General features: G+C 42.8%; 2 protein-coding genes across 4 annotated transcripts; one reads left to right on the top strand and one right to left on the bottom strand.

Annotated features, from left to right (window-relative positions):
• The first annotated feature begins 697 nt into the window (after positions 1-697).
• On the top strand, positions 698-11405 carry LOC117973684 (E3 ubiquitin-protein ligase ZNF598-like). The gene is made up of 12 exons (XM_034926735.2): positions 698-995; positions 2426-2538; positions 2951-3080; positions 3577-3788; positions 4128-4345; positions 4788-4926; positions 5193-5368; positions 5556-5649; positions 6054-6874; positions 7403-7559; positions 8031-8175; positions 8570-11405. The coding sequence occupies exons 1-12, from the start codon at positions 822-824 to the stop codon at positions 8903-8905; spliced, it is 2715 nt and encodes a 904-aa protein (XP_034782626.2). The 5' UTR covers positions 698-821; the 3' UTR covers positions 8906-11405.
• syngr3a (synaptogyrin 3a) lies at positions 11380-23834 on the bottom strand. 3 transcript variants are annotated; one of them, XM_058995740.1, is made up of 4 exons: positions 23679-23834; positions 19165-19399; positions 17403-17548; positions 11380-13992 (listed from the first exon to the last, which is right to left on the bottom strand). In XM_058995740.1, the coding sequence occupies exons 1-4, from the start codon at positions 23688-23690 to the stop codon at positions 13780-13782; spliced, it is 606 nt and encodes a 201-aa protein (XP_058851723.1). In that variant the 5' UTR covers positions 23691-23834; the 3' UTR covers positions 11380-13779. The 3 variants fall into 3 exon arrangements, with proteins under 3 accessions (XP_058851723.1, XP_034782627.2, XP_058851724.1); XM_034926736.2 differs by lacking the exon at positions 23679-23834 and adding an exon at positions 23208-23463; XM_058995741.1 differs by lacking the exons at positions 11380-13992; positions 23679-23834 and adding exons at positions 14885-16571; positions 23208-23463.
• Positions 23835-24296: the final 462 nt, after the last annotated feature.

Raw genomic sequence — 24296 nt, 5'->3', positions numbered from 1 at the left:
CAAAGTTGCCGGTCAACGGCTGGGACGCTCTACGTCCGAATGAAAATCAACCAGCTAAAGTACCCTATACAATTTTAGCTCACTGAATGGTACAGTTGCAATGAAGGCAGAATAATCACATTAACACATTTCATCACATTTACCATAGTGTATAGGAGGAAAAAAAAGGGTTGGCAACGAGACAAAGCCATGGCGTTTTTTATGTTGTAAAATCAGCCACTGAACTTTTTTTTTCAGCCACTGAACTCAGTTTTTTGTGATAATTAAAAATGCATCAAGTAGCCGATCTTTCGTTGACATCTCAACACCTGTTAAACCATCTGTTCCAGGATATATATGTAACGTTTTAAAACAAAACATTTTGTTGAACTTTGTTTGTTTGTTTGTTTACAATAGGCGTGTTTAAAATGTAATTCGTCCTGCAAAGCTATCATTTAATTTCAGTAGAAGATACAACAGAATTCTATTTTACAACTGTCTTTGAGCTGGTCTTTTTAGCTGAGAAAGCGGCGGAGAACTGATAAGAAGGTCCTATCATTTTGCTAAGACATCGCACCTATAAATAACGTGCTTTTGTGTTGATTGGGTGTTCGTTGGGTTGTATAAAGTTTTGTCTACTTGGAGTTGAGGTGTGTTACCACTAGGCGGCGCTGCCTCGCTTTGCACACGCAGCGATTCAAACCCATGACGTCGTCCAGCTGAAACGCGTTTGGCTGGCGTGATGACGTCAGAGAGAACGTGCATGCCGGTAGAGAATTCAGTACCTGCATTTCTTGGCTAGTTTGTAAAGCAAAGCCCAGGAGCCTGTACCTGCCGCAGCGATGGCATCGAAGTCTGTGAAGGATACCGAGCGAAGCTGCGTGCTGTGCTGCCAGGAGATCGAGATATTCGCCCTGGGGAAATGTGATCACACGGTGTGTTACCGTTGCTCCACCAAAATGAGGGTGCTGTGCGAGCAGAAGTACTGCGCCGTCTGCCGGGAGGAGCTCGACAAGGTATGGTTAGCGCGGCCAACTGGAGACCGGGGACGCAGTGTGGTAACCTAGGCCCCGTTAGCGAAGGTGGAAGGAAAGGACAACCGTCATCAAAGAGAAATGGGTTATTTCAAAACAAACTAGCTTTGTTTTTAAATTAGACTATATAGCGTATATTTGCAGGCCGCTGTTTTCTTATATATATAGTCAGTTCCTTGACTATATCATATGCCGTTAATATGATGACAGTTCTGTTCACGCCCCTAGAAAGATTCCAAAAGTAACAGTTTGGTGACATAGACGTTTTTTTATGGTGTATTAATATTTAATGTATTTGGATAGGAGTGTTGTGAAAGACTGTTAACGTCACCTGTGATACAGTTTGTTTTTTTTCCTCAAACTGTACAGCGATCAAATCTGGGATGGAAATAAGACTCCTATTGCATAACAGTTTCACCCATTCCAGGTTTCTCTACGAGCTTGATTGGCCACGATGTGTAGGTAGTTGGTTAGGTTGTGTCTTATTAAACTAGCAAGACCAGGAATTGATCAAACTGCTGTGCAATGGGAGTCTCATCTCCATCCCGGTCTCTTTTGGGTAGTGCAGACCCCCACTCGTTTTTTAGGGTGGGGGTTGGAATATGTGTCACAGTGCTTTTTATCAACCTGATAACCTTGAAACTTTGTGGTTGTAGTCTGACACACCAGTGTGTTGTACAGTGTTAGAGAGAAGCGTTTTCATTCAGGAATTTTCAAAGTGTATAGATATCTAATATGGTACTGGACAGACAAAACTGCCCCGACTTGGCTTGTCCTCAAACTTCCCTCAAGTTTTTTTTTTTTCTTTTGTATTATTCTTATCTGAATGAACATGCCTTTACCTTCAGTATCCACGTCTCTCCTGAAGATGAATCGTGTGTGCTCTGAGAAGCTACTGTAATTTTGCTGATCCTACCAATGTTTGAGGGAGAACAAAGTGGTTCAGTCTTTCTTTTTATTATTATTATTATTTGTTTATTTAGCAGACGCCTTTATCCAAGGCAACTTACAGAGACTAGGGTGTGTGAACTATGCATTAGCTGCAGAGTCACTTACAATTACATCTCACCCGAAAGATGGAGCACAAGGAGGTGAAGTGACTTGCTCAGGGTCACACAATGAGTCAGTGGCTGAGATGGGATTTGAACCGGGGACCTCCTGGTTACAAGCCCTTTTCTTTAACCACTGGACCACACAGCCTCCTTTATGTATTTGTATAAACACACGTGAAAGCAACAGTAATGTCTGAGTGTATCTGTTACTGGCTTCTTTTTGATTAAAAAAAGATCATTAAATCAACAGTTTAGTGTGCAACAGCCATGCTCATGCCTGAAGGAGCTTTCTTGAATGATAACATATATATCATTTCTCAGCTATGCTGATGTGTTTCTATGTGTGTGTGTTCCCTACAGGTTCTTTTTGTAAAGAAATGTGACCCATTTTCAACTATAGCTACCCAGCATTTCCAGTGTGAGAAGAAGCACGATATTTACTTCAGCGATGCAGATATCCAGGCGCAATTCAGGTAAACCTCTTCACAAAGAAGGCAACCTAATGCTCAAAAGTAACTGTTTTAATAATCTTAGATTTCAGAAATTCCTAGGTAGTGTTTATGTAAAATGACTTTACACTTACTTCAAAAGTTGCAACGCGTTTCAGTAAATTCAAATGATAAACTTAACATCCCGCGCAGAGTGACTGTTTTCTAAGCATTATTTGGAATCACCACTGCTACACCCCGTTTGAAAGTGGACTTCCCTGCATTTTTCTAACGCAAGACTGAACGTGAGAGTATATGTGTACATTTTAAGTAGTCGCCCAGAGTACTTCTGAGACACAGACATCAACTAGTCCTCATCAGATTTAATTCGCCTCAGGCGAGCGGGCAGGCGGGAGTTTCTAACCCTGCTTGCTATAATTCAGTGTTGTTTTGACAGGCGGATTTTACAACACGAATGTCCGCAGTGCTCAGAGTTGAGGGTCTTCAGCAAGTTTGAAGAACTGGAACAGCACATGAGAAAACAGCATGAGCTGTTCTGCTGCAAACTCTGTGCAAAGCATCTTCAGGTAAGACACTGGAAAGATTGTAAAACCAGTCTTTTTAAAATGTTGTATTTCTCTGCCTTCAGTGCCTTGGATATATGGCCAATCCCATTGTCTACGGTGTACAAAGAGGCTCTAGCACAGGGGTGGACAAAGCTGGCCATTCCACTCCTGGTCTTTGTTCCATCCTTGTTCTAAATTGTTTAATTGAACCAATTCAGCCTCCATCCAGACCCTGAAGTAGTTGATTGTCTCATTTTACCTGTTAAACCTGGAATGGAGTGTCCCTCCAGGAGCGTGATTGATTGGACACCCCTGCTCGAGCACATTGCCCTCCTCTCAAAACGAAACCGCTTCACTTCACACCACAACCATGAACGTTGAAACGTGCGACTGTGCTGCTCGGAATCAGGCTGTAGATCTAAATTTAAACAGCAGGTCATTCGTCTACATGTTCAACAGAAACAAAATACGTGATTTGTCTTAGACAGTGGTAATAAAATAACTTTTTCTTGTTCAGATTTTCACTCATGAGCGCGAGTGGTACAATCGTAAGGAGCTGGCTCGTCATCGCACGCAAGGGGACCTCGATGACACCTCCCACCGCGGACACCCTCTCTGCAAATTCTGTGACGACCGCTATCTGGACAACGATGAGCTGCTCAAACACTTGAGGAGAGATCACTACTTCTGTCATTTCTGTGATTCAGACGGTGCTCAGGAATACTACAGGTCTCGCAACACTTCTCTATTTGTTTATTTTCCTGTTCGGACACGTCAAGGTTTTTTTGGTCCCTACACATATATAAATTAATCTGTGCTTTTAATTTTCCCCTGCTGGGGTACTACCTGTCTCTGCCTGTGTCACACTAGTCTGTACGTTGTATTTCTCTTGTACTGAAATGCACACAAGTGCTTTATTTCATTATCTGTACCAGCACATAGTAATTAGCAGCAACTTGGAAGCAGTGCAGTGCATTGAGCTTGATAAACAGATCACTAGTAATGAGGCTGCACCCTACACCATGTTTCCCTTAGTTTTATTGCTTGCTTGGGTGATGTCGTTTGCAGTGATTATGACTATCTTCGAGAACATTTCCGTGAGAAGCATTACCTGTGTGAGGAGGGGAGGTGCAGCACTGAGCAGTTCACCCACGCTTTCCGCACAGAGATCGATTACAAAGCCCACAAGGCAGCCTGCCACAGCAAGACCAGGGCAGAGGCTCGTCAGAACCGGCACATAGACCTGCAGTTTAACTACGCGTCCCGACACCCGCGGAGGAATGAGGGTGAGCGCGAGGATTTCACTTTGCTTTTAGTTTCAGATACATTCTCAATGCTTTCTTGTTATGTGGACCCCCGCATGGATCAAACTGGGACATCAAATGTGTGTTGTGTTTTTTTGGGGTTTTTTTTTATGCTCCTTTAGGTAATTGTTGCTTGTTTAACTGGAGAACGCTGTCACGTTGCATCAAACAACAGATACTCCCAATATAAGTATCGCTTCATAACCATATTCTTTATTGGTACCAATCGTATGTTGTTAACATTTCCGGATCTCAATGAAATGATCAATGTGCAGACAGGTTCATGCATTTGTTTTTAAATGATGGTGGGTTGTGTGTTTTTTTTTTTGCATGTTGCTGTTCATTGGATAGAAATCCCTTTCTGTTACTAAAGCTGCACGCGGATACCCTAATGCGCAGTTGATCATTGCTGCTGTGTTCCCAGGTGTACTAGGAGGGGAGGATTATGAAGAAGTGGACCGCTTTAACAGACACTCGAGGGCAGGGAGAGGAGGAGGAGGAGGAGGAGGCGGCGGTGGCCGGGGAGGGCAGCAGAACAGGAGAGGCAGCTGGAGGTACAACAGGTATGCAGCAAACGCGTCTTTAAAACGACCTGAGCACCGCCTAACCCAGTCCAAACACATCTAGAAATGCTGAAAGAAACTTCAATTCAATGAACGCATGGAAAAGGACTTCTAGTCGAAACATGTGTCATCGAATTTCTGAAGTTCCTTTTAGTATTTCTACGTTCAGCACTGCTGTGTTTAATAGTCCTGGATAATGAGTCTGAACCCACAGGGGGCGCTATGGTGATCGCAGACCTACTCACAGTGCATTTCCTGCTTTGCAGAGAGGAAGAGGACCGGGAGGTGGCGGCGGCAGTGCGAGCGTCGGTGGCGGCGCGCAGACAGGAAGAAAAGAGACCAGCACAAGAGCGAGAGATCCCAAAACCTAAAGAAGAGGTCGCTGAGGCTGAAGACCTCCGGCATGCAAGAGCAGCAGCCAAGCCAGCCAGCGAAGCTGCAGGTGGGGAACACGTCTGTGCTGAACACGCTGGCTTGACAGGCTGAGACTGAAGCGCCACATCGGCTTGTTGGCTCTTTGGTTTAACCGCAGTTGTACTGAACAGACGTGATTTCATTTTGTTTAATGCGTTGAATACGATTTTGGTTTTTGAAGCCATGCCTAAGAAAAAACTTGTCTTGTTTTTAAGGTCCCAAAGATACTGCTAAACCAGCAAACAGTAATGGTCCTCTAAAGGGTGAAGATTTCCCTGCATTGGGAGCGATGGCAGCACTTATTCCAAGGTACGGCACATTTCATTCTGTTGACTTTCCCCTGGAACTTGGTAGATTACCTGAAACCATGTGGACAGCTGACTCACTCTTTTTTTTTTTTTTTTTTTTTTTTTTTTTTTTTTGCTAATATGTGCCTAAATAGATACAAGTTGATTTCTATGTACGAAGTCAATATTTACCATCACTCTTAATTAAATACTAAAGGTCCTGCCAGATGCATTAGCTGCAAAAGCAGTTTCTTGTTTTTTTCCAGTGCAATCCGCAGTTGCATCCGGAGTTTAGTTGGTTCCTGTCCTTCTCTTTTGCCAGCATTGCAGTGGGTTCTTTTGATAGTTTTATTCTGGCGTGGCGGGCTTGTGTGTGTCAAGCTCGGCATGAATTGGGTGCTGTTAACGGCTCTGTTTTTCTTCTAGCACTAATACAACAGCTGCTGTGAAACTGAAAGAAGACGACTTCCCAAGTCTGTTGAGCAAGTCTGTATCGTCCCCGATGACCCCAGCGTACACTGCACAGCCCCGGAAACCTTCTGCATTCCAGGAAGAGGACTTCCCGGCACTGGTTTCCAAAATCAGAGCTCCGAAACAATGCGGCAGCACTACCTCTGCCTGGTCCACCTCCTCCAACAAGAACGCTGGCAAACCAAGCCCCGCTGCCTCCCCCTTCCCCTCCTTCAACACCCCCACCCCCAGCTCCTCCGCTTCCACTCAGCCAAGGAAGAAACCCCTGCCGGCGAGCAGTAACAAAAGCAACCCAAGGAACAAATCGTCTCCCGCTTCGGATGAAGACGACGACCGCGGCGGGAAGACGACTCAGGAGATCCGGAGCGTGCCGACCATGCTGGATATCTCCTCTCTATTAACAGGGAGATCGGCGCCCCTGGTGTCGGCGTCCCAGACCGTTTCCAAAGTGGGCAAAAGAAAGAAGATGGGCGTGGAGAAGCAGAGCCCCGCCTTCACAGCATCGCTGACTCCTCCTCCTCCTCCTCCTGTGGCAGTGACCGCCAACGTGGCCCAGAAGGAGAATAAACAGCCGCCTCCGAACATCACAAGGCCTGCCAGTAACGCAGCTTCCAAAACAAACCACCTGATCAATGGTCATTCTGAACTGCCTGCAGAGAACAACAGCATGCTAGTTACAAAGGAGCCGCCTGGACTCAAAAAGCAACTGACATCGGAGCCCTGCCCGCTGCCTGAAGAAGAATTCCCTGCTCTGCTGCCTAAAAAACCTCCTCCAGGTAACCCACTGCTCCTGTGCTTCGTTATGTGCAGCGTGTGCGTAGTCAGTCTATCTGTTTTCTTATGTTTGCTGCTGTAGATGGGATGTTGGGAGTGATATAACCCTACTTGACATGGTTGAATTGTATTGTTGTCTGTGATGATCACGCACTATTTGATGCAGGGATGGAAATAAGACTCCTATTGCAAAACAGTTTCACCCAATCCAGTTTTAACATGTACTTGATTAGCCCCAGTGTGTAGGTAACAAGCTCAACTTGTATCGAAACCTCGAATGGATCAAACTGCTCATCAGTGAGGGTCTTATTTCTGTCCCTGTGTTGTGTAGAGGTTGGACAATTTTGCAGCTCCTTTCTCAGACCGTAACGTTGGATATGTTCATGTCATCAACCAGACGTTTCCCCTGATTTCTGTATTGCAATGAATTATGGGGCTCGGCATCACTTCAATACAAGATTTGGGGATTGTTTTAACTGCTTGTATCTGGGGTGCAGTTGCTCATTGGTAACCGTTTCGCTTTCATTCAGGTTTTAACACGGCGTTTCCAATGAAGGGAGGGCACTCCAGTCTTCCCCCTCCTCCACCCCCAGGACTAGCGGCTCCCCCGAGCAAACCTCCTCCTGGCTTCACTGGCATTGCTTTGAATGCAAATGTATGTGAGCCGGCCATTCCAACAGTCAACGAGTAAGTGGGGAAATGCTGCTTTCGGTTTGTGTGCCTGAGCTCTCCTCTAGGGGGCAGTGTGGTTACAGGTTGAGAACACCTGCAGTGAGTGTGAAACGTTTCCTTTGGATTTGGGCTAGGATCACAGGCTTAAAATGAAACCTGTCGAATAGTAAAGCGTTGTTATCCAGTTTTAATAATTGCATTGCCTGGAACACCTCTGTGTTTACAGCACTAGAAATTGAGCCTTCAGTTCTAAAGCCAAAGGGGTTGGTTCTGCAGAATCTTTAGTAACATGAGTCATTTTAGCATGTTAATACAATTCACATTCTCAAACATGAGTCATTTCAGCGTGTTAGTGCAGTTCACATCCCGTTTGAGCATTAGAACTCTTAAGTGGCCCTGAAAAACCAAAGCGTATATTGGAAGCATCCATGCAGTGTGTGTGTGTGTGTGTGTGTTTGCTTCATTTGAATCTCGTTCCGTTTTCAGACCAGCATTGACAGCAGGGACCTACCTCGTGCCTGAGAATTTCCAGCTCAGGAACATGGAGCTCATCCAGTCTATAAAGAACTTCCTGCTGGACGAGGAGTCCAAGTTCAACCAATTTAAAACGTTCTCTGGACAGTTTAGACAAGTGAGTATCTAAACCCTTCAGTGCCTGGCCCTGTAAGTGCACAGCAGGGTCATCTCGTGTTGAATTGAGCTTTATTAGTGTCGGCCATGTGTTTGTCACAAGTCTGATCCATGTGGTCCTGTCATTGCCCCTTGTTATTTTGAAACCTGTGGTTTTTACAAAAAAAAAATAATAGTGATAATAATAATAAAATAAAAACCGCTTTATATCAATCCAGAATTACCCAAACATTTATTTTTATTTATTTTAATAAAGACAGATGAGGACACTTGTTGCACCTGTATATTACAAACCACTAGCATTCCTGTAAGACCAAATAAAGCCTGTTGAATCAACAGCGGCCTGAAATTGTGGTAGTGTGTGGTAACTCTTCCCAACGCTGTTTCTGCTCCAGGGCCACATGTCTGCAGTGCAGTACCACCAGAGCTGCAGAGAGCTGCTGGGAGAGAACTTCAAGAGGATCTTCAACGAGCTACTGGTGCTTCTGCCGGACACGAGCAAGCAGCAGGAGCTCCTCGCCGCTCACAACCACTGCCAGGCCTCCAGCAAGCCCAAAAAGAACAAGAACGCCTGGCAGACAGGCAACAACAACAACCCAGAGCTGGACTGTCGGATCTGCCCCTCCTGCAGACAGGTCCTGACAGAGAAGGACTTCATCGCACACAAGAGCCAGCACAGGCAAGACGACGACTTCCCTTCTCTCCAGGCCATCAGCAAGATCATCAGCTAGCCCACAATGCGCTCTCTCTTAACCAGCCTTGCATCTGCGCAGCAGTGCATGGGATAAGAAATGTGCTGCTGGCAATGGGGTGAGCATTGCATGAGCAGAGCACTTAAGAGATCAAAACGGAGAGGTTTCGGGGAACAGTCTCGTCCTGGGAATGTGCTAAAGAGTTATTAATAAAGATAATTCATTTGTTTACATTTTGTGAGGGCTGAGGGCTCACGTGAAGAAGGCCAGATTCAGAAAGACCTGTATTACTGCTGCGTTTAAAGTTTGCTTGTTTCTGGATTATATATATATATAATATGCTGAAGTGACAGTAAGGTTGTAAAAGGATGCATTCCATGCTTACTTGAAAAAGTGGTGGGGGTGTTACCCCCCCAGTACCCAAATACGTTTGCATATATTATATAACACATTCATCTTTAACTCTTGTGTAAATTGAAGTGTACAGATTCTATTTCACTATTTAATAACGGATTTCATGTGAGCACAGCTAGTGATCTATGCTTGTTGCACTTGGTAATGTACACATTTTTATTTTTGTGTTCTGCCGTTCTATTTTAGCAAGGCACAGAGATTTAATAGTTGAAACATATACTGCACATACTGGTGACCTTGCAAGATACTTGCTGGTAAATACTTTTAAAAATCCAGTATTACTATCTAGCAGAATTCTCTCTCTCTCTTGCTTTGAAAATCTTAGATCTATTTGCAAATGATATTGTTAAAATATAGATTATTGCTTGATTTCATTGTGTATCTTTCCATGGGGAAAATTTCAGTTAGTGCTAGGTAGATTACTAGATAATGAAATGCTTGCTGGCGAAACATTCACTCATTTTGCTTTTATCTGTGAAATATGCATGCTGCTAAATGAATACAGTATATGTATAATTTACATGCGTAAACATTTGTTGCTGTAAGTGTGTCCCCGGTGAGACATGGCCACAGATATTTCCTGTTTCACAGTATATACAGACTCGCATTCCTTAACGACGTAGGATTTGAATTGATTTGGAGTGCAGCTGTGTGTCACGCGGGGGTCTCATTGGAAACATGCTCAAACCAAGCTGCAGCCCTTCACAAAGAGACGCTCAGTCACTCGTGCACAGCAGCCAAGCGTTCAAGATTAAAAAAATAATATTCTAGCTCATAGCAGCAACTTTATTTTTGTTAACAGGTTTCAGTTGTATAGACTGAGTGCACAGATTTACAAACACACACATACACACACAAGTAAAGGGTTCAGAAATTTTTTTATGTGTTTATCTTGGTTGGCTGCTAACTTGATTCAACAGAAACCCAGGTGCTATGCTGCAAACATGTAAACGTGACGTTACCATACAAAACTTTGAACTAGGAATTTGTATTGGTGCAGTGCAGTGGTTACCCTAAGACCAGAATAGGGAGGGGGGCTATGAAGTTCAGTTTAGCATTTGAAAGTATGTGTTAAACTTGCATTGTATATTATCAGAAAATGTGTCACTTTTCATTTTGAATGTTTTTTGTAAAATTACCTGAAACTGAAGGGGTTTGTTGTATCATAGTAAGGCTGAAGTAGTTAGATTGTAAATTTTATTGGGGTTGACCCAATCAGTAAAGGGAGGGATTGACATACTGATTTTGCAGGTTTGTACCATTAGACGCTACTGTATTATCAGTTATTTTCTAGCACATCCTCTGCTAATAGCCTTCATGGTTACAGGGGACAGCTGACAGAACAGTTACAAGTAAGCAAATTCAGTATCACTTTCATACTCAAGAGTTTGTTCTCTTATTTGCTTCTGCTTATCTAAATTAACAAATGCTTCTGCCTGTATTTTCTGGTTTTGAAATCTGAGAGAAATAACATTTTTGTACTGTTGGTTTCTCTAGAAGTGGTGAGCAGCTCTTTCACAGTGTGAGTGAATTTCTACTTTAAGGCGTCGTCATTCAGTGTATTTTGTAAAAGAGAGCCAATTAAATGTGGTTCTCTCATGACTGGCTTCATGTTTTGCATAGAATGCCTGGTTTTGTTCACTGGGAGAGCCACATGCATTTTCATTTACAACAGTTCCTTACAAAGACCACAAACGCATGCACAGTGATTGTCACAGGAGACTTGTGTTATAGACATTTAACCAGTTACAAAACTAGTCATTCTCAACACATATTCGAAAGGTTGTTTCACTTTCCTGTTACTGTAACAATGCAACAGGTTCTTTAACTGCAAACCAGTGATCCAAAGATGATAGCTTCTGAGCTGACTTTAGACTTTTGTGAAAATCTGCAAACTGCAAAGAATTGTTCAAAATACACTCGCCAGAAATCCCAGCTGCTCAGTGCTTCTAGGTTCCCATTCCAGCACTATAGATGTGATATTTAATCATGCATCGATGGTGGGGTAAAACACTGACGTTTTCAATCTCTGTCTCACATCAAATGGCTTTTGTTAATTCCAGCACATACGTTGTACAAATAAAACAGTTGCTCGCGTATTAAAAACAATGCACTTTATTATAAATGGCTGTAAAGACTATTTCAATTCAAACAAATTCCAGAAGATACACACAGGTGATTTGCTAACAGTACCATCACAGAACAGGAGCCAGTATATTTTAAATAGAGAATGAGCTGAAAAACAAACATAATATTAATTCTAAATTAAAGGTCACATTGATGCCAGAAAAGTGGTCCAATAAGTATTTTAACAGGAGTGCATTATCAATACAGGCAACAGACCTTGAACACTCTAATAAACAAGAGTCCATTAATATATTGAACAACAATCAATATCACTTTGTGTACAATATCCTATCTCACAGCTCACAGATACATTAGAGATGTACTACCACAGATATTTAAAACTGCATAGTTAACATTAACTCCCAGCCCTTACCCACTCCTCCTTCTTAAGGATTGTCTCAAAAGTTTAGACACGACTTCAACATAAAGTACAACCCAATGGCCAGATCCCAGTAGATCATACATTCCCTGTATTAAAAGGAGTGAAATCATTGTGAAAGGTTCTAGAGGGACCTGTACATTCGTCCTACTGCATTTGTAATCTTATCAATATTTTTAATGTAAACATTTGCTGATCTTAACTGTACAAGGTATTCCTTTGCTATTGCATATACATGTTAAACTAAACTTTAAAATAATTAAGCAGCGGGCTAATTTAAAAGCAGTTTTGTCTCTTGTTTAAAAAGGTTTTACCGCACATGCAATCAGATGCAAGTCTCAAGGAATGTCACAAGATTGTCTTATGACTCGAGGAGAGGGGATTAACACTGATAGAGAATGCCAGGCCGATGTCACTGCTTCTGGAGTCTAAACAAAGCGGATGGTTTGAAGAGAGGCGGGTTGTAAAATCGAATCTCAAGTTTGGTCCACACAGTAAGATTTTACACAAAGGCAAACTGAAGTTAAGGTAGAGAAGGTTGCATTATGGAAAAGTGTGCATGATACAATGCATTTATTTTTATTTTGGTATTTTAATTAAAACAGCAGCAATGCAAGTCAGAATGGCAAGGCCTCATTAAATTGTCACTGTTACGACGACAGTGTGTAGTTTTTCAAAACTTTTGAGAGGATCCCTTTTGGTAGAAGCTCTTTAAAATTGTATTTCTGCATTTAAAATAATAATAATGTAGGCATGGTGAGCTTACATTCACATTGGTACAGAATTTCACTTTAACACTTGGTCAACCCTACTTACAGCACTACGTCCTATAGATTAACAGGGAATAACACTGCACTTTCAAAAACTTTAACAGAACTAATACACCGTACGAGTCACAGTTCGTTGATTTTGCACTACAAGCAGTAAAAGTATTGGAAAACATTTAACAAATCTTTATCTACAGTACAATGAAGTCTCTGTGCTGCGTTGAGTTTCTACCCAGTGCTCCCACTGAAGAAGGCTAATTCAAAACAAACAGGCTAGGAAGTACAGCTCTGATATTAAACTTAACTCCAAAACAAAATGCTGACCTCCTGCTTACTGTCATCATTTATGTGCGAAGGTTTTTCTAACAGAAAAGTGATCGCTGTTACCCTTGAAGATTTTAGCTAGCACTTCATAAAATGCATTTTGATCAATTTTTAGCATCTTTTAATACGGCCCTGTGGAATCAATATTATACCAAGTAACACGGGTGTGGTGCTGCATGTGTCTGAATTATTTCAATAACAGATTCCTAAACATACGTGGGTAGTGCAGTCGGTTTGCATTGTTTTTTTTTTGTTTGTTTTGGGGTTTTTTTGCATTGGTATTTCAAATTTAAAATCGGTTCTTAAATCTGCAAACCTCAATAAGCTTCACAATCAGGACAGATTCATTAACTAACGCAATACTGTCATAGAAATAAGGCAACTGCGCACACGGCACGTGACATTTATCCATTCGCCCACACCACCGAACAGCAGAACCGTCAGGACACCAAACCATGCGGAACTGCTTCATTTCTATGGCACCCCTCCATTTGCACGTGTTTAAATTGAACATGTTGCAGTTTTTCAAGCGGTATGTTTAGCCAATTAAGCTGCAGCAATAGACAGAAGAAGCAGGATCTGATTTGGTTGTGATGAAACCCCATTACTTCTTCCTGTAAGACTTGGCCGTTTATAATGAAAAAAGGACTCAGAGGGAACACTGTTGATTTTATGGACACCACTTACCCAAACTAGAACCTACCTACCTATCAGAACAAAGATAAAAATACATCCAGCATACTGACCCTGTACAGAGGTCACAACTACCTATAAACACGGTAAGCCCATTAGCGATAGGCCACATCAGAATTGACTTCATGTTACACTTGGCAGCAATCCACCCAACGCATGCCACTGCACCACAGACGGATCGGATGCATGTTTACACAGCTTAGCGAGTCCTAGTAGGTTGGCACCTGGAAGCCCTTGGGGCCCCTGTCCAGGCTCTCGGTGAACGGAGGGCTCTGGTAGGTATCTGCAGTCTCCATGCCGCTGCCTGTTGGGTAGCCAGGGTAGGGCTCCACGTTGGGAATACCCTCGACGTTCTCCGTGGTGAAGAGGGACATGTCTGTGCCCAGGCAGTATCTCTGGAGCGCCTTCGCAGTGAGGCCAGCCTTTTAATAAGAGTAATAGGGTAAGTAAAGTATGCGGAGTGCACTAGAGACGAGCTCAGATTTGCCACATAGCTGTTAGGTCAGGGGTAGCCAATCACAGCCCTGGAGGGCGATTCCACTCCAGGTTTAACAGGTAAAATCTGATCAACTACTTCTAGGTCTGGATGGAGGTTTTTAATTGGTTCAATTAAATAATTCACAGCAGTGTTGGAACAAAGACCAGGAATGGAAGGTGAGCTTTGGCCTCCCCGTGTGAGGGTTGCAGCAGCTCTGCGTTGGAGGACTGCGGGCGTCAGGGAGCTCAGATCCTCTTTACTTGATTTATTGTAATTCGGTTCATCTGTATGCTTTTTTTAGTACAGACCATTTCCTTGCATTAACAGAGCAATAGTGAAAATGTTATAGAGCACAGGAGTTGTCCTGAAAAAGATCAATGGCTGTTGGAACATATTACTTGCTAAAAATGGCTCACAATTCTGATCTTATCAATCCAGAGGGCTCACAGGCGAATTGTTTAAAAAATGGATGAACTTTGCTTTTAAATATTAACGAGGTGCTGTGGAGTAAGGCTAGGGATTGCAGATTCGAACAGTTATGTGGCAAAATCCTGTGCTGTTCTATTATTTCTTTAGGATGATATGACATGCAATCACAAAGTTAGAAAGAAATTAGAAAACACCTTTGTATGTATATTGCTATGGGTGCATTATCAAAACAAGAATCAATGTCATATGTTTATATGAACCCATGTATGGAATGGCCATATACATCCCATTGTGATAAATCATATGCACATATATCGCAATTAAAGGGTACATAAGGACCTTTTTATTTTATTGTGTTACATGTTCCCATGTGTTGCTACAACTGCTTACATAAGATGTGTGTATTGTTTTAATTTTCTTTTTTTTTTCATTTTGACCACTTTTTTAAAACTTTTAAATTGCATTCCCTGCCTCAAGATGTCTTCAGATGTAGCTATCTCAGGGCAGCAGTGTGGAGTAGTGGTTAGGGCTCTGGACTCTTGACCGGAGGGTCGTGGGTTCAGTCCCAGGTGGGGGACACTGCTGCTGTACCCTTGAGCAAGGTACTGTACCTAGATTGCTTCAGTAAAAAGACATTAGGGTGTGTGAACAATGCATCAGCTGCAGAGTCACTTCCAATTACCCAAAAGACGGAGCACAAGGAGGTTAAGTGACTTGCTCAGGGTCACACAATGAGTCAGTGGCTGAGGTGGGATTTGAACCGGGGACCTCCTGGTTACAAGCCCTTTTCTTTAACCACTGGACCACACATATGTGAGCAGGAGGATGATGGGAAATGTAGTCAAAATGTAAATTACATTAAAACAATTCACACACCTTATGTAAACAGTTGGGAAGATGTAACAATACATAAAAAGGTCCTTATGTACCCTTTAAATACATGGTTATATTATATATTATATATATATTTATTTATTCACTAAGCTTTAGCTCATCATGAGAATCTTGACTGCTTTTTGAATAAAACACAGCTTGAAAGTCAAGAAACTGTTCTAGGCTTCAGATCAGCTTTTGTGTATTAAAAAAAAAAAAGTTTCTAAATTTTCTTAGAGATCAGACTGCTTTTTATTCATTAAAACAGACTTTGATGAACTCACAAGTGAAAGCTTATGCAGTATATGAGGAAGAAAAAGGAAAATCACATTCTGTTCATCGAAGCGTTTAGCAGTTAAGTATCTGCAATTAGGACTTTGCTTTTCTGTAAGTATCTGTTTAATAATGAACAGGCTGTGCTGGCTGGTAGCTGGCAGGAGATAAACAGTGATATTTCCTGTGAGCATGCAGGTTTACTGCTCGCTACGCAGCACTGAGCAGCAGGAACTGGCCGATGTGAGACACTGACTGCGTGGCGTGGATCACAGCCTGGCCAAAGTTATTTTTAACCTGAATAAAATCCTACCACTCGTACCGACTCTGAAAGCATGTGTGCTTAACACTGCAGTGCCTGTTCCATCACAGTGAAACAGAATAGAAAAGAAACGTTAGCATGCATGCCTTACTGTTACTTAAATATGAACGTGTGTGTATACGCAGGGCGCTGCATGATTTACACAGCACTGTCGGAGCATCACGAAGATCTGGAGGCTACGAGGAGGGTGATACGAAACACGACACAGTGACACCCAGGGGGTTCATCAGTAATGTCAATGTTTAAGAAGGTTCGAAAACACTGTTGCACAAATTATGAATCGTCTACATAGTGCCTAGATCAAAGATTACTTGGCCATGTTGCCAATATGATAATACAGTTAGGAGCTTGTTGGAGTCGTGCAGACCCTCTGGAATTGATGCAGTTTCTCATATTATTAGGTCTGGTTAGACTGCTGTGGCTTTGGGGTGCAGTGCAGATAAGGTATACCCCTCTGTCACTGGAACAGGCCCTGCTATACTGCAGTAGTGTTAGTGGCTACACTGTTAGTTCTGGCTGGTTGGCTACACTGGGGAAGCTGTGGGGGGTGATGGCAGCAGCCTCTGTGCATCTTCCACAAAGGCTACATGTTTAAATCTGTCCAAGGCAAAGAGGCAGAGATAACCCTGAAACAGAGAAAGGCAACAAGGATTTTAAAAATACATAAACCACAAGCGTAATGAATCACCAATGCATCACGGTCGTCCACACCTCCAGGAGTAGCTACAGATAAACCAAACCTAAACTTAAAGTGACTTTTACCCTTAACCCAAAACTAACCTTCAAGTCATCATGTTTAGGTATTCAATTTAAAATAACTTGGGGGGGGGGGGGGGGGGGGGGGGGGGACTCCTGCTTTAAGGAATACTGAAGGCGTGGAAGAAAAATCTCTTGCAAATGCGAAATAACAGCAGGTGGGTAGAGAAAAGCAGCGTTCCCTCACAGAGCAGCCCTTTGAGAGGAAGATCAGCTCCTGACACGTGAACATGAGGACGAGAGCGAGGGACAAACTGCTGCATTACCCAGGAGGTGGAGGTCTGGTCTCAGCGGCTCCTCTCACACAGTCAGCCCAGGGGCAGGACCTGGCTGTAATCCAGCAGCATTACTGTGCAAAAAGGAACCTCACAATCCCCAGCAAGAGACTGATGCATTCCAATCAACCCAGCAAGCAGAGGAAGGTACAGAAATAGAAGCCCCCTTATCAAATCAATGTGCCTGCTACCACACTATAGACTGGCTTCCGGTGCAGCAGGTATTAGGACCCTTCTGAAGCGCCACACTAGGACTGTCCGTGGTGGGATCCCAATACCTGATGCGCAGGAACAGAGACAGCAACACGTCCAGGTGCCTGACTTAACAGCGGGGTTGTCATCCGATACAGGAGTTCTACGGAGGAATCATCTATAAAGCACAGTTTAAACAATGTGGCCCCATGCTGTCCAGACAGAGATACCCACCCAGGAGACGATGGAGAAGAAGGAGAATGCAATGGCGGCCCTGGCTGCGTCGGCCCCCTGGTTCAGAGGCAGCTCGTCGGACGAGGTGTGTTGCCATTGGTTGGCCAGGAAGCAGAATCCAACGAACCACAGGAACGTCCAGAAACCTGCAACACAAAGAAGCCAGCTCACACCTGGGGGAGGAGGAACCACCGGGACGCCAGGTCTGCACAACACAGTGATTCTGAACAAGGCAGCTGGGAAATCAAAGCCAGTCTCACCCCAATCTTAAACTGCTACCTCGTTCCATGGGTTTTAAATTGAACAGTGCTGATCGCCAAGTGCCACAGATTCAACCCTTTTACATATACCAGGCACTGATAGTATGCAATCATTAAAAAAACTGTCAGTGTTACAGTATATAGTAAAGCTAGCAGTGTTCTACTTCTAGTAAAGGAGAAGCACAAATCAGACAGTGTTCCAATGCTTCCAGCTACTTGTCTTATGTTTCACTCGCTGCTGAATAATGAAATGGATGTCTAGAGAGTGTGTATGATAATTGCTGACATGCAAGCACTGCTGTACAAGCAACTGGGGTAACTGCAAGTAGAGGAATGGAGTTGTAGGAGGGAGCTTGTAGAAGCCGTTGTCCTTTCAGCTCACACTATCTTTGAGGAGTGCAAATAAACAACGCCTGCTCTCTGATTAAACCGGCAGGCTCTCCCATTGAAAGAATGTAGTAAACAGACACACGGGAATCACACTGCACTGAAAACTGGACGTGAATGAGGGCCACGCCACCTAGAATCGAATCGCTGTATAGTCAGGGTCATATCCATCCTTCCCTCAGAAGGTGGTTCACTACCCACCGGGAGGTATAGCCAGCTTTCTGAAGACTAGAAAGTCTGGCCTTTCCACTTTGTACTTGCAAAGCTTTGAAGAATTTCCTGATGGTGCCACATTTTTCAGCTGGTTCCAGTAACTCGTTATCTGTATGTTTTATGGGAACTGCATTCTCGCTAATTGTTTTTAAGGCAACGTGCCAATCTCATAATAACAACAACAAAATGACTGGGGTGGGGAGGGGGGGGAACTAACCCATACCCAGTATCAGTGTGCAGTGGGGATGCTATCACAGCATCAGAGTGCAGTGGGGATGCTATCACAGCATCAGCGTGCAGTGGGGATGCTATCACAGCATCAGCGTGCAGTGGGGATGCTATCACAGCATCAGTGTGCAGTGGGGATGCTATCACAGCATCAGCGTGCAGTGGGGATGCTATCACAGCATCAGCGTGCAGTGGGGATGCTATCACAGCATCAGCGTGCAGTGGGGATGCTATCACAGCATCAGCGTGCAGTGGGGATGCTATCACAGCATCAGCGTGCAGTGGGGATGCTATCACAGTATCAGCGTGTAGTGGGGATGCTATCACAGCATCAGCGTGCAGTGGGGATGCTATCACAGCATCAGCGTGCAGTGGGGATGCTATCGCAGCATCAGCATGCAGTGGGGATGCCATCATGGAAGGGGGAAGGCTGTTCAATGCTAATACTAATGACTGTAGACAAGTGCAAAGTAAACTCCAAGCCAGATAAAGGGCACATTTAGAGAGAGTATAATAAATCAACACAGACCCTCCGCAATGAAAATGCTTCAGAATAATCTATTTCAAGCAACTGATGTCCACTTTCCATCAGACAGTTTAATGGCAGTCAGGTACAGGTTCTGTGTTTTTAAAAGGCAGTGAAATGTATTGAACAGGAATGTTTAAATTAATACCTGAGAAGCCAAGCTCCACTAGCACTGCCCGCTTCCTGTCCTTCACGCTGCTGATTTGGGGGAAATAAATGTCCAAGACGAAGAAGAACATGGAAGCAAAAAACGCTGCCACCCCGATGGTAATCCCGTAATTGCAGGCAATGTCGTTCTGGTTGAAAACACAGCGCAGTATGTTGCTGTGACTGTTTACGTAGCCTTCGTTCACTATGGATCCAAACACGACAATAGAGAAAATCTGCAACAGGAAAAGGAGAGGCTCGTTTAGTGTGCTGGAAGACTCAATTCCCCATTGTGCAAATACCACCAGCGAGCCTGCCAACACCTGCAGGTGGAGCTCTGGGGAATCACAAGAGGGATGTGGTACCGACTTCCCTTTTTAAGTCTGAAATGAAACTACAAATAATTCAATGGAACATATACAGTATATATAAAATCACCACAACTTTATACAGAGGTAAAAGATGCCAGTATTCAGAGTAATAAACTACCCCTGTATGTGAATGTTTCCTGGTTGGCCCACCCAGTGGAAGAATGACAAACTGTCCGTGACACAAGAAGATCATGCTCTCCACATGCAGACAGCCTGTAGCTCCACAGGCAGCAGGGTTTCGCAGTGTTAGACACTGCCCCCACTGCTCTGTTTAGTAACAGGGGGTCTTTAAAATGTTTTAATTCACACTTGGCTGTGAGCAGCGGTGGAGGAGGGCTTTTAGAATCACTGTGTTAAAAATATTGAGAGAAAAGAAAAACAACAACTTGGACACTGTGAAACCCATAACGTTTGTACGGCACTTTCTGTTTCAAATACGTGAGAAATGACTCGCGTCTATTTTGGGATGTTCCTGCTGCTGGTTAAACCCATGTTGGAATAAAAGACCATACAAGTAGGAATGCATTTTGGTACTATTTTGCTTTTAAACTGTACAGATTACAATATAATGGTCCGCTTTGCTAATTACAGCATTCACATGTAAACAGGATGCAAGGGAGGCTGTGTTTCCGCCAGTAAGCAACAGCAGCATCAGGCAGGTTTAGAGAAGGGAAGTTTGCATTGAAGTCTAATTAAACATTTTGGAGAACTGTCATTTTAGCAAGCTGTTGCACAGAAAACCTACTCACATTTGCAATTCCTATTTTTAAAATCATAAAGCATACCAATGAATGCCAATTAAAAAAATAATAATGGAAATTCCGTAAGCAATTAAGAAATGTACTGGGAGGAGGAGGAGGAGGGTGAGGAGAAGCTGTTCATTCCATCACAAATCAATCTATAGACAAATCAACTAATTCCTCTGACTGATGGATCTCCAGAAGCTAATGAGAGGACCGTGGCTCATGTGCTGTCCAAAGAAGCGGGTCCCTTGAGGATAGTAAAGGATATCGTACCTGTGCAAAACTGTTAGCCGTTTACAAACCTGCAGTGCAGCCATTCTGCATGCAATCAAATGTCGTTATGTGCCTCCCATGTCATTTCCTATTACAGTTGATTAAACATTCATCATTTTAATGGATCATGGAGTTTTGCAAAAAAAAAATGCTGAAATAAATAATTGTACATCTATTTCTTGTAGCCCTCTTATGTCATTAGAAAAGGTCTCCATGCCCTCCCAGTGTGACCATTGATGATTCATAACCTTGCAAGGGCCTGTTTGAACATTTTGACCTCACATAAGCACAGTGTATCAAGCTGCTAAAAGCAGATATTTATGATAGGGTTGCACTGGGAGTAAAAGCTCAGACCACCTTATAATCCAGTTCCCTGATGGTTAGTGGCTCTCCCTGAATGGAGTGAACACAGCTACTGCAATAACAGAAAAAAAAAAATCAACAAGGCAGCCTTTGGGCTTTACATTATTGATCTGATTCTTCCAACTGCTCCACTGGCTGCTGCTCAAACACCCATTCAGAAATGCTACACAGCCAGCCAGTTTACAGTTTATCAATTACTTTTCTTATATATACAAACATTTCCATATGGCCTGCACACTGATTACTTACTGTTTGTGGGTTAGTAAATATTTCTTTAAACATACATATCATTTCAAACCTATACCATGGCAATATTTTCAATGCCGTTACTCCAGTTCATTAATTAACTCACATTTTCGTTGGTTTGTTTGCTTTAAAGGATACATTTCAAAACTTGTGAGCGATTGCATTGAGATTGTGGAAGACATCTTGACTTGTGATGCTTAGTTGTGTCTGGCCTGTGTGTTGTAAATGTAGGTGGTGCATTGAGAGAGCTGGCCCACATTATGGTAGAACAGTGCAGTGATAATGTGGGTACTTTTTATTTTTTTTTAAAAGGGGGCATTGTGGAATTATTGTAATTTGCATGTGAGCAGCTGCTCATTCAAGACCATCTCCTGTCAGTTACACTTCTGGTTGCTTGTCATGTGAAACTGAAACTTGTGGCTTAAAATGAGTTACTGTCAAATCCTGAACTGAAGCTGGAATTTCCCAGAGATAAAAAAAAATATTTAGCGGTTAAAAGCTTTTAAATGGGAAACGTCTTTGCAATTACCTCTTCAAAAGCTTAACCTGACTCGACTTGCCTTATTATCCTAATTTGAATACAAATGTATGCATGCAGGCACTGTATGTATGTATGTATGCATGCATGCACTGTATGTATGTATGTATGTATGTATGTATGCATGCACTGTATGATTTCAAAATGCAAATCTCTTAAGTAGTGTTTAAACATATATGGTCCAATATTCTACCATTTTTTTCAAAGGTAGTTTTACATGCAAACTACTTTACTACTGTATACAACCTCGACAAGAGAGGAGTGGTTCTATATAGGAATGAGAATCTCCTACGATTGCAACCCCCTATCAATCTATCTATGCACCTTAAACTAAAAAATGAGAAAACCACTATAGGTACACATTAGCACACACAGCAAGGCCCTCTCTTTATATGAAGATGCTCTGTTGAATGCAATAAGAGAGGGGCACTGAATTGTGGTGAAGCTTGTTGGGTTGACGGCGGCCATTGCCAGTAAAGGGAAGAGAATGAAAAAGACACACAAAAAAAATATGTAAAGCGGCTTGTGAGGGATTTCCCTTTGAATTCGTTAAAAAGAAACAGCACATACATTTTAAACATCAAGCGAGAGGTCGGTGCGTTGGGTAAAGCGGGCTGTGCTGTCAAAATGGAAGGGGTGGCGGGCTAGGCTGGGTGGCGGGGGAACGGCGAAGAATTTGACATTCTAGAACTGTACTAGAAAAAGGAATGATTCGAAACAGGATCTCGCATGCAAATTAAAACTAAACCAGAGGCGGGAAAGCAAAATGTCATATTTCTTATCTGAAAGAAATACTGGAATTTATATTTTATTATTATTATTATTATTTTACAAAGCATCACTTTCACCGCAAAAGATTTAGATAGTGTCCAAGCTAATAAAAATAGCAATACAGAAAAAAGAGATTATATATGAGACAATACACTTAAATAGTGTACATTGAAACCCTCCTGCTCAGACGTGGAGACAACAACAGATCACATACTGTGGAGCCGGTCTATTAGGTCTCATGTAAAAAAGGAAAAAGCCGGGTGCAACCAATTCATAAGGACCTTGGGGTTTTGTCTCTCGTTCATTTTAATAAATTGCAATGCCTTTAATCGCAGAAAATTATATATAGCCTATAATTAAAACTGAACACTGATTTGCCTTTAGTGTACTCAATAAATAAACCCTGATATTAACAGCGACCAATAACTGCAATCAGAGCCTATTATAGTCTCTACAGTGTTAGGCTGGGGTCGTTAGATCACGCTGATAATTGATTGAACCATCTTTGCATGAAATTGAGACCAGTCTTTTAAGACAAACACGCGATGTTAAACAAAATAGCTATTTACTTTTTCCTCAAACGACAGTTCAAGTATGTATTTTAATTTCAGATGTATATTGATAATGCCCATTAATGTTTTGTTTAATGTAAAAAAAAAAAGGTTGCTGTTGTATACCCTTACTCCTAAAGGTTTATTATCAAATAATATGGAATACATTTTAAAAAATGCACCCTTACCCAAGATAGTATTCTGAGAACGGTCTGTGGCTGTTTGATAAAGGCGACAGGGTCGAAGACGCCCCCAGCTCTACCGGCTCCGAAAGACCCTGTTCCTTCCATCTTTATTGTAGCTACACCCAGCCTTGTTCTGCTTGCGAGAGCTTCGGGCTCCACTTAATACTAGAGATAGATAGTGAGCTGGCGTGCATTCACATACACACCCACTCCTGCCTAACAGCGCCGCGCACAAGCCTAACGAGGGGAGCGCGCAGGGCAAGGGACCTTTAAACAGTGCGCGTTAACGCAGCAGCGGGGACGCGCGCCACAAATGCTCTCCCATGGAAAACAGCTTAATAATAATTTTTAAAAAACACACCCACATGGGAACCCGAATACTTTTTGCAAGAGGACAGCCCACTGTTAGTCAACTTCTAGCCATCTGCAAATATACCACCTACCACCGCCGTGGCACACGAAACGAGAACGCACCTGCAGACACATGCACACGCTTTCATTTCGCTGGATGTAAAATAATGGTCATTTTCTTTGCGGTGGACTTCTGAGAACAAAAGCCTCTTAGGCAACAAACCAACCAATCAAATCAGAGCTTTTTTTCTCGCTCTCGCTTCCTCTAGACTGCACCGATGGAACATAGAGGTTGAAGAGGTGGGTAATTATTACATTAATGATTACAATAGCAGAACTTGTAGGAAAGCTCTCCTTAAAGCATTCATAGCGTGTAGCCATGTGCAAGTCCTGATTATATAAACCGAGCATCAAAACAAACGTATCACTATTATAACACATTTTATTTTCGAAAAAATAAGGTATATAAATGGTGGTACATTGACGAAATGTTTTTGGTTTCTTTTTAATCACTCGATCATTCATCCTTGACCATGACACGCATATGCATTTAATCACCTAATTAGTGAGGCTGTTGATTGGACGCTGGATATGGAGTGATTTCAGCTGTTGAATTGCAAGCTTGAATAAAAGCACTAAAGATAATCACAGGAAAAAAGATCGGCGTGTTGGAGGCTGGACTAGGGCAGCGTCTGTGGCTCGCCGTCTTGGGTGCTCACAGCCAGCAATTTCAAACCTGAC

The sequence above is a fragment of the Acipenser ruthenus genome, chromosome 22 (assembly GCF_902713425.1).
Source record: "Acipenser ruthenus chromosome 22, fAciRut3.2 maternal haplotype, whole genome shotgun sequence".
NCBI classification, from domain to species: Eukaryota; Metazoa; Chordata; class Actinopteri; order Acipenseriformes; family Acipenseridae; genus Acipenser; species Acipenser ruthenus.
Note: the sequence above shows the minus strand (reverse complement) of the source record. Positions and strands in the feature narration are given on the sequence as shown.

What these genes read in the sequence shown, in the direction of transcription:
- LOC117973684 (XM_034926735.2), top strand. Translation starts at nt 822, where the DNA reads ATGGCATCGAAGTCTGTGAAGGATACCGAGCGAAGCTGCGTGCTGTGC. An exon ending in GCCGGGAGGAGCTCGACAAG is followed by an intron (nt 996 to 2,425) that starts GTATGGTTAGCG and finishes TGTTCCCTACAG; the next exon opens with GTTCTTTTTGTAAAGAAATG. An exon ending in GATATCCAGGCGCAATTCAG is followed by an intron (nt 2,539 to 2,950) that starts GTAAACCTCTTC and finishes TTGTTTTGACAG; the next exon opens with GCGGATTTTACAACACGAAT.
- syngr3a (XM_034926736.2), bottom strand. Translation starts at nt 23,309, where the DNA reads ATGGAAGGAACAGGGTCTTTCGGAGCCGGTAGAGCTGGGGGCGTCTTC. An exon ending in AGTGGAGCTTGGCTTCTCAG is followed by an intron (nt 17,549 to 19,164) that starts GTATTAATTTAA and finishes TTTGTGTTGCAG; the next exon opens with GTTTCTGGACGTTCCTGTGG. An exon ending in TCTTCTCCATCGTCTCCTGG is followed by an intron (nt 13,993 to 17,402) that starts GTGGGTATCTCT and finishes TCTTATTAAAAG; the next exon opens with GCTGGCCTCACTGCGAAGGC.